The sequence below is a fragment of the Piliocolobus tephrosceles genome, chromosome 17 (assembly GCF_002776525.5).
Source record: "Piliocolobus tephrosceles isolate RC106 chromosome 17, ASM277652v3, whole genome shotgun sequence".
NCBI classification, from domain to species: Eukaryota; Metazoa; Chordata; class Mammalia; order Primates; family Cercopithecidae; genus Piliocolobus; species Piliocolobus tephrosceles.
Genome location: NC_045450.1, coordinates 58,938,421 through 58,953,880, shown reverse-complemented (window position 1 = coordinate 58,953,880; position 15,460 = coordinate 58,938,421). Strand labels below are relative to the sequence as shown.

At 48.0% G+C, this 15,460-nt stretch overlaps 1 protein-coding gene across 2 annotated transcripts in view; it reads right to left on the bottom strand.

Annotated features, from left to right (window-relative positions):
• Positions 1-15,460, bottom strand: part of AARS1 (alanyl-tRNA synthetase 1) — a 40,759-nt gene that overhangs the window by 14,968 nt on the left and 10,331 nt on the right. For both annotated transcript variants that reach the window (XM_023202424.2, XM_023202425.2), the window contains exons 3-11: positions 11,771-11,959; positions 11,287-11,432; positions 8,653-8,844; positions 7,156-7,300; positions 6,655-6,800; positions 5,058-5,166; positions 4,458-4,608; positions 2,962-3,086; positions 2,382-2,526 (exon numbers count right to left, since the gene is read on the bottom strand). In XM_023202424.2, the coding sequence (XP_023058192.2) occupies positions 2,382-2,526; positions 2,962-3,086; positions 4,458-4,608; positions 5,058-5,166; positions 6,655-6,800; positions 7,156-7,300; positions 8,653-8,844; positions 11,287-11,432; positions 11,771-11,959 (1,348 nt within the window). The remainder of the gene's footprint in view (positions 1-2,381; positions 2,527-2,961; positions 3,087-4,457; positions 4,609-5,057; positions 5,167-6,654; positions 6,801-7,155; positions 7,301-8,652; positions 8,845-11,286; positions 11,433-11,770; positions 11,960-15,460) is intronic.

Below are 15,460 nucleotides of genomic sequence, written 5' to 3'. Positions count from 1 at the left end.
TTTTTTTTTTTTTTTTTTTTTTTTGAGACAGAGTCTCGCTCTGTTGCTCAGGCTGGAGTGCAGTGGCCTGATCTCAGTTCACTGCAAGCTCCGCCTCCCGGGTTTATGCCATTCTCCTGCCTCAGCCTCCCGAGTAGCTGGGACTACAGGCACCCGCCACCTCGCCCGGCTAGTTTTTTGTATTTTTTAGTAGAGACGGGGTTTCACCGTGTTCGCCAGGGTAGTCTCGATCTCCTGACCTTGTGATCCGCCCGTCTCGGCCTCCCAAAGTGCTGGGATTACAGGCTTGAGCCACCGCGCCCAGCCAGATTAGTAGATCTTTAAGAGTAGTAATAGGCCAGGCGCAGTGGCTCAGGCCTGTAATCCCAGCACTTTGGGAGGCCAAGGCAGGTGGATCACAAGGTCAGGAGATGAAGACCATCCTGGCTAACATGGTGAAACCCCATCTCTACTAAAAATACAAAAAACTAGCTGGCCGTGGTGGCACAGGCCTGTAGTCCCAGCTACTCGGGAGGCTGAGGCAAGAGAATCGCTTGAACCCGGGAGGCAGAGGTTGCAGTGAGCCGAGATCACGCCACTGCACGCCAGCCTGGGTGACAGAGTGAGACTCCATCTCAAAAAAAAAAGAGTGGCAATACATTCCCCTAGTCCAAGTTCAACTCATAAAGAATATACTCATTTTGTAGGCTTGCCTGAATAGATTCAGGTATAATATTGTTCTCGGCTGGGCACGGTGGCTCACACCTGTCATCCTGGCACTTTGGGAGGCCAAGACAGGTGGATAACCTGAGCTCAGGATTTCGAGACCAGCCAGGCCAACATGGTGAAACCCCGTGTCTACTAACATACAAAAATTAGACAGGCATGGTGGCACATGCCTGTAATCCCAGCTACTTGGGAAGCTCAGGCAGGAGAATTGCTTGAAGCTGGGAGGCAGAAGTTGCAGTGAGCCAAGATTGCGCTACTGCACTCCAGCCTGGGTGACAGAGCGAGACTCCATCTCAATAAAAAAAAGATTGTTCTCTACCAGGGCAAAAAAGCAGCAGAAACATGCATTGCCAATTTATTTTTTTGAGGCAGGGTCTTACTCTGTAGCCCAGGCTGGAGTGCAGTGGCACAAATATGGCTGACTGCAGCCTCAATCTCCCAGGCTCAAGTGATACTCCTGCCTCAGGCCCACAAGTAGTTGGAACTACAGGTGTGCGTCACCACACCCAGCTAATTTTTGTATTTTTGGTAGAGACATGGTTTTGCCATGTTGCCCAGACTGGTCTCACACTCCGGAGCTCAAGTGATCCACCCCCGCTCACATCCCAAAGTGCTGGGATTGCAGGCATGAGCCACTGCACCAGCTTTGTTTCTTAACGTTAGAATACTATTATCCAGCCGGGCGAGGTGGCTCCCCCCTGTAATCCCAGCACTTTGGGAGGCCAAGGCAGGCAGATCAAGAGGTCAGGAGTTCGAGACCAGCCTGGCAAACATAGTGAAACCCTATCTCTACTAAAAATACAAAAATTAGCTAGGCATGCTGGCATGTGCCTGTAATCCCAGCTACTCAGGAGGCTGACGCAGGAGAATCGCTTGAATCCAGGAGGCGGAGGTTGCAGTGAGCCAAGATCTTGCCATTGTACTCCAGCCTGGGCAACAGAGCTAGATTCCATCTCAGGAAAAATAAATAAATAAATAAAAAGAATGCTATTCAGATAATAGCATTCTAATAGCATTAGGATAATAGAATCCTAATAGCATTCTTTTTTTTTTCCGAGACGGAGTTTCACTCTTGTTGTCCGGGCTGGAGTGCAATGGCACGATCTCACCTCACTGCAACCTCTGCCTCCCAGGTTCAGGTGATTCTCCTGCCTCACCCTCCCGAGTAGCTGGGATTACAGTCACACACCACCACACCCAGCTAATTTCTATATTTTCAGTAGAGACAGGGTTTCACCATGTTGGTCAGGATGGTTTCAAACTCCTGCCTTAGGTGATCCACTTGCCCTGGCCTCACAAATGTTGGGATCACAGGTGTGAGCCACAGCACCAGGCCCCTAATAGCATTCTAATAGTTACTGTGGACTGTATCAATGTCAATTGTCCACTTTCCTGCATGATGTTACAATTACAGGAAATTGGACAAAGGGTGTGAGACCCTTCCTACAATTTTTTTTTTTTACAACTTCCTGTGATAATTATTTCAAAATAGAGCTAAGAAAACTTCCAGCCAAGGGTGCCCTATGTGTATAGAAGTGCATAGCGTGACTGTACGGCCCTCCAGGAGAGGCTGTCAGCAGTTTGCTGGATAGCTAATCTTGAGAAACAATCTTTCAAATACCCTCCAGATACGGGGCAGAATGCTCAGAAGTGGAAGGAGCAGAGCACCATACCGTAGCTACCACTGGAGTCCAAATGGTAATTGTACTTTGGGGAATCATCTGTAACCTCCAGACCCCGTGCCCGGAGCTCTTCAATAGCGTAAATGTCCAGCATAATGAGGTCTTCCCCACCGGCTCCCTTGCCCTGTGATTTCAGCTGTCAGCAAGAGAAACAAGCATAAGTTACACTACAGTAGGAGAAAAGGGATTCCAAAGGACTGGAACTTGCTAAACTATGCCCAGCGTAAACTGCCAGAACAGGGTTTTTCAATCCTGGCACTGCTGACATTTGGGGCCAGATCATTCTCTGTTGTGGAGGATCCTCTTGCAGTGTGGGATGCTGAGCGGCACCCTGGCCTCTGCCAAGTACATGACAGCAGGATCTGCCCCTGGTTGTGAAAACCAAAAATGTCTTCAGACATTATTGCCAATTGCCCCCTGGAAGGCAGACTCACCCCCACTTATGAACCACTGGTCTAGGGGAAAAAGCACTTCAAAGACTTTAATGGAAGGAAACTCATGTTTGGTCTGTAGCCAAGTGGTGTTGAGTTGGAAGGTGTTGGGTTTCCTGCTCACTCTCCAAGTTCTTTACCTGGGCCAGTTTCCTCTCCTCTTCAAAGCCATCCATGTCTACCACCAGGCCCTTCTCTTCAGCAATCAGTCCAGTCAGATCCACTGGAAACCCATAGGTGTCATAGAGGAGCCAAGCAGTGTCTCCTACACAGCACAAAGGAGGTGTGTCAAAAAACACAGATGGCCCCTTTTCCATGCCAAGTCCTCCAAGAGGATGTTGGGACTGGCAGAAGGAATTAAAGAGATAAGGCCAGTCAGTATCGACCCTGTGTGCCCATCAGAAAATCCAACACATGTTTTCCAGTTAACCTGGGGGAAACACAATGGATGTCCTGATACAATTCTGGATTTTGTTTTTTTTAACCTTTTTTTCTTTTTAAACCTCACCTGGGCCGGGCACAGTGGCTCACACCTGTAATCTCAACATTTTGAGAGGCTGAGGCGGGTGGATCACGAGGTCAGGAGATCGAGACCATCCTGACTAACACAGTGAAACCCCGTCTCTACTACAAATACAAAAAATTTGCTGGGCTTGGTGGCAGGCACCTGTAGTCCTAGCTACTTGGGAGGCTGAGGCAGGAAAATGGCGTGAACCCAGGAGGAGGCAGAGTTTGCAGTGAGCCAAGATCGCACCACCGCACTCCCACCTGGGCAACAGAGATTCCATCTCAAAAATAAATAAATAAATAAATAAATAATAATAATAATAAAAACCTCACCTAGACAATTTTCTATTTCTTTTTTCTTGTTGCCCAGGCTGGAGTGCAATGCCATGATTTTGGCTCACTGCAACCCACCTCCCGGGTTCAAGCGACTCTCCTCTCTCAGCCTCCTGAGTAGCTGGGATTACAGGTGCATGCCACCACACCCAGCTAATTTTTTGTATTTTTAGTAGAGACAGGGTTTTGCCCTGTTGGGCAGGCGAGTCTTGAACTCATGAACTCGTGATCCGCCTGCCTCGGCCTCCCAAAGTGCTAGGATTACAGGTGTGAGCCACCACGCCCGGCCAACAAATCTCTCTCTTGATCTGAACGTAAGTGTGTTCAATTTGTGAAAATTCATCAAGCTTTTCCCTTGTTATACTTAAATAAAAAGGGGAAAAAAATCTTTGGAATTTATTTTCCCCAAATTGCAAGAACAGTATATACCAAATATTCCCACAAATACCTACATGTATTTATTTGCATGCAAACAGAGAGGAATCCTGAAGAGTTAGACACCAAACCGTTAAGAGTTGTTCCCTCTGAGAAAAAAATCTCCCCCCACCCTGCCCCTGGGAAAAAGGATTTTCTTTTTCTGAACACTTTTGTATTCTGTATCGTTTGAATACTTTGCCACAATGATGCATTACTTTTACCATTTTACTATAAATTCCAGTTTCCACCAAAAGCAGTTCAATCAAGCTATGTTCAGCCTCAGAGACACGGGAGCCCACAGTCAGTCTGTGAGAAAGGGCTTGTCTTTCCCAGAAAGATCAAATGGCCAGGATGGAGAAGGGCAAAAACTGGTCCCTACCGGGAATGGTCTTGCTGTCTCCCAGGCTCTGAATTTTCCTGTCCAGGATGCGACGCCCTCTGCTGAGAGTCTTGAGAAACTGCACCTCTTCTTCATTAATGATGTCCTTCACCATGTCTGGGTCCTTCTTCAGCTCAGGAAATGCATCTCCCTGACAAAGGGGAAGCAAGATGAGGGGCTGGATGAAACCAAAGACTCTTCCCTGCCCCCTCTTAAAAAACCTCCTTAGCAGGGTGCAGTGGCTCACGCCTGGAATCCTACCACTTTGGGAAGCCGAGGCTGGGCTCCGGAGTTCAAGACCAGCCTGGGCAACACGGTGAAACCCCGTCTCTACTAAAATAGAAAAAATCAGCTGGGCGTGGCGGTGTGTGCCTGTAATCCCAGTTACTCGGGAGGCTGAGACAGGAGAATCGCTTGAACCCAGGAGGCGGAGGTTGCAGTGAGCTGAGATCATGCCATTGCACTCCAGCCTGGGCGACACAGCAAGACTCTGCCTCAAAAAACAACAACAAAAAGCTCCTCAACAGTATGCCCTCTCCCACCCCATCCCTCTTAAAGGATTGCTTTAGCACAGAAGGGTAAGCAGAGAAACGAACCTACCAGGGACTGTACAACAACATCCACTAATGTAGCAAAGAAGCCCCTGCTGGCATTGAGCTTTTCATGGGCGTAGCGGACAGCTCGGCGGAGAATCCGTCTCAACACATACCTGTAAGAGGCAGAAACTAGTCCCTAACGTTCCCAGCTGAGGGTTTTGTCGTGAATCTCTTGGAATCCTACCCAAAGCAACACCACTTTCAGGAACTTTCTTTTATCCTAAGCATGCACTTTTGCATTCCCCAAGGTCATTAATTTTAGCCTAAGACTCAGTAACATACCCACAAATACCCGTCAAGCCTTGCCTAGGGTAAACACTGGTTTGTTTTCCTTTCACATTCAGTTACCCATATAGGAAGGCAAGACAGACAAGACGTGTACTTGATGCCGGTGATCCCAGGTCCTGCCTGTCAGTAACAGAGCTTCCCAGGGCTGGTCAATACCCTGGCCCTGCCAATCTCCTATCAGGCAACTTTAAATACAATCCTTATCATCTGTACTCAGCAGCAGAGATTTAGTATAGTGGCAACTATGTGACAGTAGCTGAAACTCCCTTCATCCCTTAAAAAAGCGGTGGAGGGATTCTTCCAGCTGCCCAAAAGACAAGGAAACAATAACGAAGGATGGCGTTAAGTTTCATAAAAAGGCCGGGCGTGGTGGCTCACACCTGTAATCCCAGCACTTTGGGAGGCCAAGACAAATAGATCACCTGAGGCCAGGAGTTCGAGACCAGCCTGGCCAACATGGCAAAACCCCATCTCTGGCTGGGCACAGTGGCACACACCTGTAATCCCAGCACTTTGGAAGGCCGAGGCGGGCGGATCACCTGAGGTTGGGAGTTTGAGACCATCCTGACCAACATGGAGAAACCCCATCTTTACTAAAAATACAAAGTTAGGCATGGTGGCACATGCCTGTAATCCCATCTACTCGGGAGGCTGAGGCAGATGAATCGCTTGAACCCGAGAAATGGAGGTTACGGTGAGCCAAGATCGCGAAATTGCATTTGGCCCAGGCAACAAAAGTGAAACTCTGTCTCAAAAACAACAACAAAAAAAGGCCAGGCGCGGTAGCTCATGCCTGTAATCCCAGCACTTTGGGAGGTCGAGGTGGGTGGATCACGAGGTCAGGAGATGGAGACCATCCTGGCCCATCCTGGCTAACACGGTGAAACCCTGTCTCCACTAAAAATACAAAAAATTAGCCTGGCGCAGTGGTGGGCACCTGCAGTCCCAGCTACTCAGGAGGCTGAGGCAGGAGAATGGCGTGAACCTGGGAGGCGGAGCTTGCAGTGAGCCGAGATCGCGCCACTGCACTCCAGCCTGGGCGACAGAGCAAGACTCTGTCTCAAAAAAAAAAAAAAAAAAAAAAAAACCCATCTCTACTAAAAATACAAAAATAAGCCAGGCATGGTGGTGTGCACCTGGAATCCCAGCTACTTGGGAGGCTGAGGTTGCAGTGAGGCGAGATCACGCCATTGTACTCCAGCCTGGGCGACAGAGCAACACTCCATCTCATAAAAAAAAAAAAGTTTCATAAAGAGTCATACATAGCACATGTGGTACCAGTCCAAACACCACCCAGTGTGCAGCATACTTACCCGCGCCCTGTGTTGTCAGGCCGGCCACCATCAGCCAGTGCCACAGTGATGGTCCGAGCATGGTCAGCCAGCACCCGGTAGGCCATGTCACTCCCATCAGCATCCTCAGCACCAACCTTCCCAGTGTACGGTCGGGCACCTGTGCCCTACAGTTAAGAATCAGGAGGCAGCCCTTTAGGAAGCAGCCTTTCTGGCGCTACCTCACCCAAGGAGGTTCCTAGAGGATTGAGGAGCATTAGGAGAAAGGATGCCCGTCTTGCTAGATCCTATAACCCCAAGAATGTGACACTGGGGAAGTGGAGAGACTCCAGCGAGTCCCTACACTCAAAAATTACACTGTTTCAGGTCTAGAGCCTCACATTATTAACAATGAAGTAGGCAGATGGAAATGGGTATTCTTAGCTGGCAAAGCATGTGGTCATTTTTTCTTTGACAGCACTATTAAGAACCCAGCCTGGAAAACTCCACAGAAGTTTGCAGTGTTTGCAATAGGACCAGTACCTTCTGAATGGCTTCAAAGTAAGGGACAAAAAGGTCAGTGTCATAGTTGGACATCTTATTCTGCAGCACAGATACCAGTCGCTCCAGGCCCATCCCTGTGTCAATGCTTTTCTTGGGAAGAGGTTTCAGAATGCCATCAGCTTCCCTGTATGATCCAGAAGAAGAGGGGGTTGAAGCAGAGACTCAAGCTGCCATCTCTCCAGTCCCTGCTGGTTAAAATTCATTTACAGAGCAGTTTGCAGGCTGTGACCACCTGCCATTTGCCCGGTTTGGTGGGAAGAGGGAAGTGGAGGGATAAAGGAAGGAGAATTACTGTGGGGTTCGTTTAAGAGTGAGGCAAGGCCAGGCGCAGTGGCTAAGTCTGTAATCCCAGCACTTTGGGAGGCTGAGGTGGGGTGGACCACCTGAGGTCAGGAGCTCGAGACCAGCCTGACCAACATGGAGAAACTCCGTCTCTACTAAAAATACAAAATTAGCCAGGTGTGGTGGCACATGCCTGTAATCTCAGTTACTCAGGAGGCTGAGGCAGGAGAGTCACTTGAACCCGGGAGGTGGAGGTTGTGGTGAGCTGAGATCGCGCCATTGCACTCCAGCCTGGGCAACAAGAGTGAAATTCCATCTCAAAAAAAAAAAAAAAGGCTGGGCATGGTGGCTCACACCTGTAATACCAGGATTTTGGGAGGCCGAGGCGGGCGGATCACGTGAGGTCAGGAGCTCGAGACCAGCCGGGCCAACACGATGAAACCCCACCCCTGCCAAAAATATTTTAAAAATTAGCTTGGCATGGTGGCACACACTTGTAATCCCAGCTACTCAGGAGGCTGAGGCAGAAGAATTGCTTGAACCCGGCAGGCAGAGACTGCAGTGGGCTGAGATCGTGCCACTGCACTTCAGCCTGGGTGACAGAGCAAGATTCCGTTTCAAAAAAAAACAAAAAAAAAAACAAAAAAACCCCAAAACCGAGGCAAGCTTCAAGGAAATGGGCTTTAAAACAGCAGTCCAGCTGCCGGGCATGGTAGTTCACACCTGTAATCCCAGCACTTTGGGAGGCTGAGGCGGGCAGATCACGAGGTTGGGAGTTCGAGACCAGCCTGACCAACATGGAAACCCCATCTCTACTAAAAATACAAAATTAGCTGGGCGTGGTGGCACATGCCTGTAATCCCAGCTACTCGGGAGGCTGAGGCAGGAGAATTGCTTGAACCCGGGACACAGAGGTTGCAGTGAGCCGAGATCGCACCATTGCACTCTAGCCTAGGCAATAAGAGCAAAACTCCATCAAAAAAACAAAAAAACAAAAACAGCAGCCTCAAGAAGCTATTAGGTGCGATAAGGCTTAGTTCTTGAAAGAACAGGCCCATCCTTGTTCCAGAGATCAGAAGGGTTTTCTGAGAAATAAAGAAATGAGCATTTAGCTGAGAAGACAGCCACACAGCTCCGAGTTCCTCTTCCCCTGCTCAGCTCAAGGAAAGGAATGGAGTAGGACCCCAAGGCTACCTGTTATACTGGATGAACACAAGGTTCCAGATCTCCAGCACATTAGGGTCATCCTGGTTGACAAGGTGTGCGGCATCCCGACCACCAATCCGGTCGTAGTGTATCTCACTGCAAGGACCGCAGGGGCCTGTGTCACCCATCTCCCAGAAGTTATCCTTCATGTTGCCTGGGAGGATTTTGGTGTCATCCAGCCTGACAAAGGAGTAAAGATAAGCCCAGTTACAGCCCCTGACAAAGAGTTCTGTCCAGACTTACAACCACCACAAAAGAAATTCTTAGGATTGGCCACAGACAGTGGCTCACGTCACTGCACTCCAGCCTAGGCGACAGAGCGAGACTCTGTCTCAAAAAAGAAAAAAAAAAAAGAAATTCTTAGAATTTTTAATAAAGAAGTTCCAACCTTCAGAATTACTAATGCTAAGCCTGCACATAAAACCTGCTAAAGAAACAGAACATGACTCTTCTCAAGAGTGCCTACAATAGAAGAGAATACAAAATATACACATGCTATGACCGAAACTCAATGAAAATACACAAGAACATGAGTAAGGCCTAGAAAGGAACACATAATAATGAAAACGGCCATGTGCATTGCTTGAGCTCAGGAGTTTGAGACCAGCCTGGGCAACATGGAGAAACCCAGTCTCTCCAAAAATTATTTAAAAAATTAGCTGGGTGGGGTGATGCACACCTGTAGTCCCAGCTACTCGGGAGAGGATCACTTGAGCCCAGGAAGTTGAGGCTGCAGTGAGCTGTGATCATGCCACTGCACTCCAGCCTGGGTGACAGAGTAAGAGCTGTCTCACACACGCACACAAACAAGATTGTGCTTGCTTAATAAAGTGTAGATACACAGTACATGAAGTCAAATAAAAGAAGATTTTAAAAACCAGGGTCAAGATTAATATTTAATTTTTACACGTTACTACCCAAAACTCCAACTACACTTAGACTACAGAGTCAACCAAGTAGGAGTTTTAGATCAAGTAAAAGGGGAAGTTGGGTTGGAATAACATATCTAGAGTAAAAGTAATTAAAAAAACAGAGAAGCAGCCCTGTTTCCAAGTACAGTAAAAAGCTATGCACTAAAGGACAAAAGAATTAAGTAAAAAGAACAAGAAAATGAGACAAACACATCATGGGCAGCCCAGCTATCTACAGAGGGCACACACCCCACGTTCAGATTCTCCTTGATGCAGCACTTCACAAATTTTACTAAATTCACAGCACAGAACACGTATAGCTCACCTGCTGTCTTAGCTTGCATAGTATTGATTATACTTGAGAATTATGTTATGTTTAAAAAAACTGGTTAGCCACAGTGGCTGATGTCTGTAATTCCAGCAATTTGAAAGGCCAAGGCAGGCAGATCGCTTGAGCTCAGGAGTTCAAGATCAGCCTGGGCAACATGGCAAAACCCTGTCCCTATACAAAAACTAGCCAGGCAGGTGGTGCATGCTCCTAATCCTAGTTACTTGGGAGGCTTGAGATGGGACGATCACCTGAGCTCAGGCAGTAAACTATGATTACACCACTGCACTCCAGCCTGGGTGAGAGTGAGACCCTGTCTCAAAAAACAAAACAAAAAAATTCCTTTTTCCAGCCGGGTGCAGTGGCTCACGCCTGTAATCCCAGCACTTTGGGAGGCCGAGGTGGGCGAATCACCTGAGGTCAGGAGTTCGAGACCAGCCTGACCAACACAGTGAGACCCTTATCTTAAAAAAAAAAAAAAAAAAAAAAAAAGAAGGGATAGGTGCAGTGGCTCATGCTTGTAATCCTAGCACTTTGGGAGGCCAAGGTGGGCAGATCACAAGGTCAGGAGATCAAGACCATCCTGGCTAACACAGTGAAACCCTGTCTATACTAAAAATATGAAAAAATTAGCTGGGCGTGGTGGCGGGATCCTGTAGTACCAGCTACTTGGGAGGCTGAGGCAGGAGAATGGCGTGAACCTGGGAGGCAGAACTTGCAGTGAGCCGAGACTGCACCACTGCACTCCAGCCTAGCTGACAGAGCAAGACTCTGTCTCAAAAAATAAATAAATAAATAAAATAAAAAGTAAAAAAAGATATCAATGCATCTAAAAATAATTACTGCCGGGCGCGGTGGCTCAAGCCTGTAATCCCAGCACTTTGGGAGGCCGAGACGGGTGGATCACGAGGTCAGGAGTTCGAGACCATCCTGGCTAACACGGTGAAACCCCGTCTCTACTAAAAAATACAAAAAGCTAGCCGGGCGAGGTGGCTGGTGCCTGTAGTCCCAGCTACTCGGGAGGCTGAGGCAGGAGAATGGCGTAAACCCGGGAGGCAGAGCTTGCAGTGAGCTGAGATCCGGCCACTGCACTCCAGCCCGGGCAACAGAGCGAGACTCCGTCTCAAAAATAAAAATAAAAAAAAAATTAAAAAAATAAAAATAATTACTGTCACCCAGGCTGGAGTGTAGTAGAGAGATCTCAGGTCCCTGCAACCTCCACCTCCTGGGTTCAAGCGATTCTCTTGCCTCACTCCTCCATGGGCATCTCAAAATGAACCCAGAGATGGGAAATGACCACGTATTCCAGGTCATAAAACCCCACTCTGGCACTGAGTGTCTTTTCACTCCTCTATACTCTCAAGAAGCGATCTGCATTCTTACCCCAAATTTTGCCAGATCTGTTTGCATTCCAGATCTGGTTCTAAGCCAGCTGCTTCATCCCCACCAAAGTAAGTAACATAAAGTCTTTCAATGGGAATGCCAAACACTTGGGTGAGGAGTTGCAGAGCCATCTTACATGCCAATTCCTACAAAAAGAACAGAGAGAAAGATATGGAACATCATCAAACCAAAATCTATTTAGTATGAGACCAGATCCTAGGAACAAAGACACAAAATCACAACATGTTCACTCTAAACTCAATCAAATTCAAGATCAGTTTATAGAAGAAATCCAAATATATACTGAAATCATCAAATTATAGGTCCTACTTCCAGGAAATCTTAGAATTAATAAATCCCATTCATTCCTGAATCAGCTACATGATATTTCACATTTTAAAACATGCAAAATTAGCACCCAGTTCCCACTGTGGAAAAGACCATTGTCCTCAAAACCCTAGTGGTTCTCCTGCTCTGAACTTACCTTAAAGTAATCTCCAAAAGACCAAGAGCCCAGCATCTCGAAGAAGGTGTGATGGTAGACATCCTTGCCCACATCGTCCAGGTCATTGTGTTTGCCCCCTGCCCGGATGCATTTCTGGGTATTGGCGGCTCTGCTCAGCTTTGCCATGGGGTGAGATGGGTCAATTGTGTTCAGGAAGATGGGTTTAAACTAAAAAAGGAGAGCAGTTCAACTTTTAAAGGGTGCAGGTGATGTCAGGTGGCCAGACATTGGCAGGAAGAGACCACCACACTCTAACTGTGCAGTTCATGATTAACATGCCCGGAATATAGACATCTGTCAGAACAGGTGGCCTGGTGGAGCCAAAGCAGAGGGTAGCCTCTCATGGAGCAGTTTCTCCTTGAACCTAGCTCCCTAACAGCCCCCAACACCACCAGTGACACCACCTGCAGAGGGGAAAGGCCTGCCAGATCTAACAGCCAAAGGTTGATGTGGTGAAACCTGGGCTTCTTCACAAGTCTCTGATGTTCAGGGCTTATAACATCTTTCTGGAAGAACTTATCCTGAAAATTGATATGTTCACTTGGCAGTAAATGTGAGGAAGAAGAAAAAAAACCTGACACATATTAAGGGAATAAAATCGGCACGTTGATGAATGATTGGATGTATCAGTCATCTAGCTGGGACGGCCTTGCTCTGAGGATGTACCAGTCATGTTTTGATGTGTCATTGTTATTTGTTAACTTTGCTTTATATTTCCCACTAGACCTGTTCAATTCACTGCTATTCAATTTGGTAACTACTCAACAGGTTTTCTTTTTTCTTTTTCTTTTTTTTTGAGACGGAGTCTCGCTCTGTCTCCCAGGCTGGAGTGCAGCGGCCAGATCTCAGCTCACTGCAAGCTCCGCCTCCCGGGTTTACGCCATTCTCCTGCCTCAGCCTCCGGAGTAGCTGGGACTACAGGCGCCCACCACCTCGCCCAGCTATAGTTTTTTTCTTTTTTGTATTTTTTAGTAGAGACGGGGTTTCACCGTGTTAGCCAGGATGGTCTCAATCTCCTGACCTCGTGATCCGCCCGCCTCGGCCTCCCAAAGTGCTGGGATTACAGGCTTGAGCCACCGCGCCCGGCCAGGTTTTCTTTTTTTTTTTGAGATGCAGTCTGTGTCGCCCAGGCTGGAGTGCAGTGGCGCAATCTCAGGTCACGGAGATTCTCTTGCCTCAGCCTCCCAAGTAGTTGAGATTACAGGCACGCACAGGTACACCTGGCTAATTTTTGTTTTTTTTTTTTTTAGTAAAGATGGGGTTTCGTCATGTTGACCAGGCTGGTCTCAAACACCTGACCCCAAGTGATCCGAAGTGGTGCGCCCGCCTCAGCCTCCTAAAGTGCTGGGATCACAGGTGTGAATCACTGCGCCCAGTCTTACCATTAGACACTTGTGACCATGTAAAACTGAATTAAAATTAGGCTAGGCAAGGTGGCTCATGCTGGTAATCCCAGCACTTTGGGAGGCCAAGAAGGGAGGATTCCTTCAAGCCCAGGAGTTCAAGACCAGCCTGGGAAACATAGGGAGCCCCTGTCTCTATTTTTGTAAAGTTCAAAAAGCAAAATTAAATATTTATTAATTAATTTTTTTTTTTTTTTTTTTTGAGACGGAGTCTTGCTCTGTCGCCCGGGCTAGAGTGCAGTGGCCGGATCTCAGCTCACTTCAAGCTCCGCCTCCCGGGTTTTACCCCATTCTCCTGCCTCAGCCTCCGGAGTAGCTGGGACTACAGGCGCCCGCCACCACGCCCGGCTAGTTTTTTTGTATTTTTAGTAGAGACGGGGTTTCACCCTGTTAGCCAGGATGGTCTCGGCCTCCCAAAGTGCTGGGATTACAGGCTTGAGCCACCGCGCCCGGCCTAATATTTTTAAAAATTAGAAATTCTCAGCCAGGCACAGTGACTGATGCCTGTAATCCCCAGCACTTCAAGAGGCTGAGGTGGGCGGATCACCTGAGGTTGGGAGTTCGAGACCAGCCTGACCAACATGGAGAAACCCTATTTCTACTAAAAATGCAAAATTAGCCAGGCGTGGTGGTGCATGCCTGTAATCCCAGCTACTCAGGAGGCTGAGGCAGCAGAATCACTTGAACCCAGGAGGCAGAGGTTGCAGTGAGCCGACATCGTGCCACTCCACTCCAGCCTGGGCTATACAGTGAGACTCCGTCTAAAAAAAAAAAAAAAAAAAAATTAGAAATTCTGTTCCTCAGTCACACTGGCTCAGTAGTCACACATGACTGATGGCTGCCATGTTGAACAGAATATTTCCGTCACTGCAAAAATTCTACTGGACAGTCTTGTGCTAGATCACGAACTCCTTGAAAGCACACACTCTCTCACTCATCTCTGTATTTCCGGCACCTAGCTGGGTGCCTAATATCATTTCGAATTGGGGGGAAAAAAGGTATTTGTTGATCAAGAGGCAATATGGCACAAAGGTTAAGGAAATGACTATCTGGGTTCAAGTCCACACTGGCACTTACCAACTATGTGAGCATGAGCAACTGACTTGAGCTCTCAGTGCCTCGGTAGGGATGGCAACAGAGTTGGGTGTGAATGAGTTTAATGTATGCGAAAGACAAAGAGCAGCGCCTGGCACACAGTAAGTGCTGCATGCAGGCTGACAGCTATTGTCAATAAGAAAATGTTTACAAGGTCAGGCATAGTGGCTCACGTCTGTAATTTCAGCAATTTGGGAGGCCGAAGCAGGCGGATCACGAGGTCAGGAGTTCGAGACCAGCCTGGCCAAGATGGTGAAACCCCATCTCTACTAAAAATATAAAAATTAGCCAGGCGTGGTGGTGGGCGCCTGTAGTCCCAGCTACTTGGGAGGCTGAGGGAGGAGAACTGCTTGAACCTGGGAGGCGGAGATTGCAGTGAGCTGAGATTGCGTCATTGAATTCCAGCTTGAGCGACAAGGCCAGGTGCGGTGGCTCACGCCTATAATCCCAGCACTTTGGGAGGCCAAGACGTGCGGATCACCCGAGGCCAGGAGTTCGAGACCAGCCTGGCCAACATGGCGAAACCCTGTCTCTACTAAAAATATAAAAATTAGGCCGCGTGCAGTGGCTGACGCCTGTAATCCCAGAACTTTGGGAGGCTGAGGTGGGCAGATCACGAGGTCAAATCGAGACCATCCTGGCCAACATGGTGAAACCCTGTCTCTACGAAGAAAAGAAAATACAAAAAATTAGCCGGGTGTGGTGGCGGACGCCTGTAGTCCCAGCTATTTGGGAGGCTGAGGCAGGAGAATGGCATGAACCCGGGAGGCAGAGCTTGCAGTGAGCCGAGACTGCGCCACTGCACTCCAGCCTGAGCGACAGAGCAAGGCTCTGTCTCAAAAAAAAAAACAAACAAATTAGCCAGGTGTGGCGGCAGACACCCATAATCCCAGCCACTAAAGCAGAAGAATCACTTGAACCCGGGAGGTAGAGGCTGCAGTGAGCCGAGATTTTACCACTGCACTCCAGCCTGGGCAACAAGAGCAAAATTCTGTCTCAAAAAAAAAAAAGTTTACAAACATTGGACTCCCTGATTCTTGTTGAGGCGGTTCATGTGGGAGGTGACAAAGCTTGCACCCAGGTATGCCTGAATAGAAACAGAAGCTTTCCAGTGTTCCAAAAGCCTATCTCATTGAATAAGACCACCTAAAATTAGTGCCTCCAATTCTAG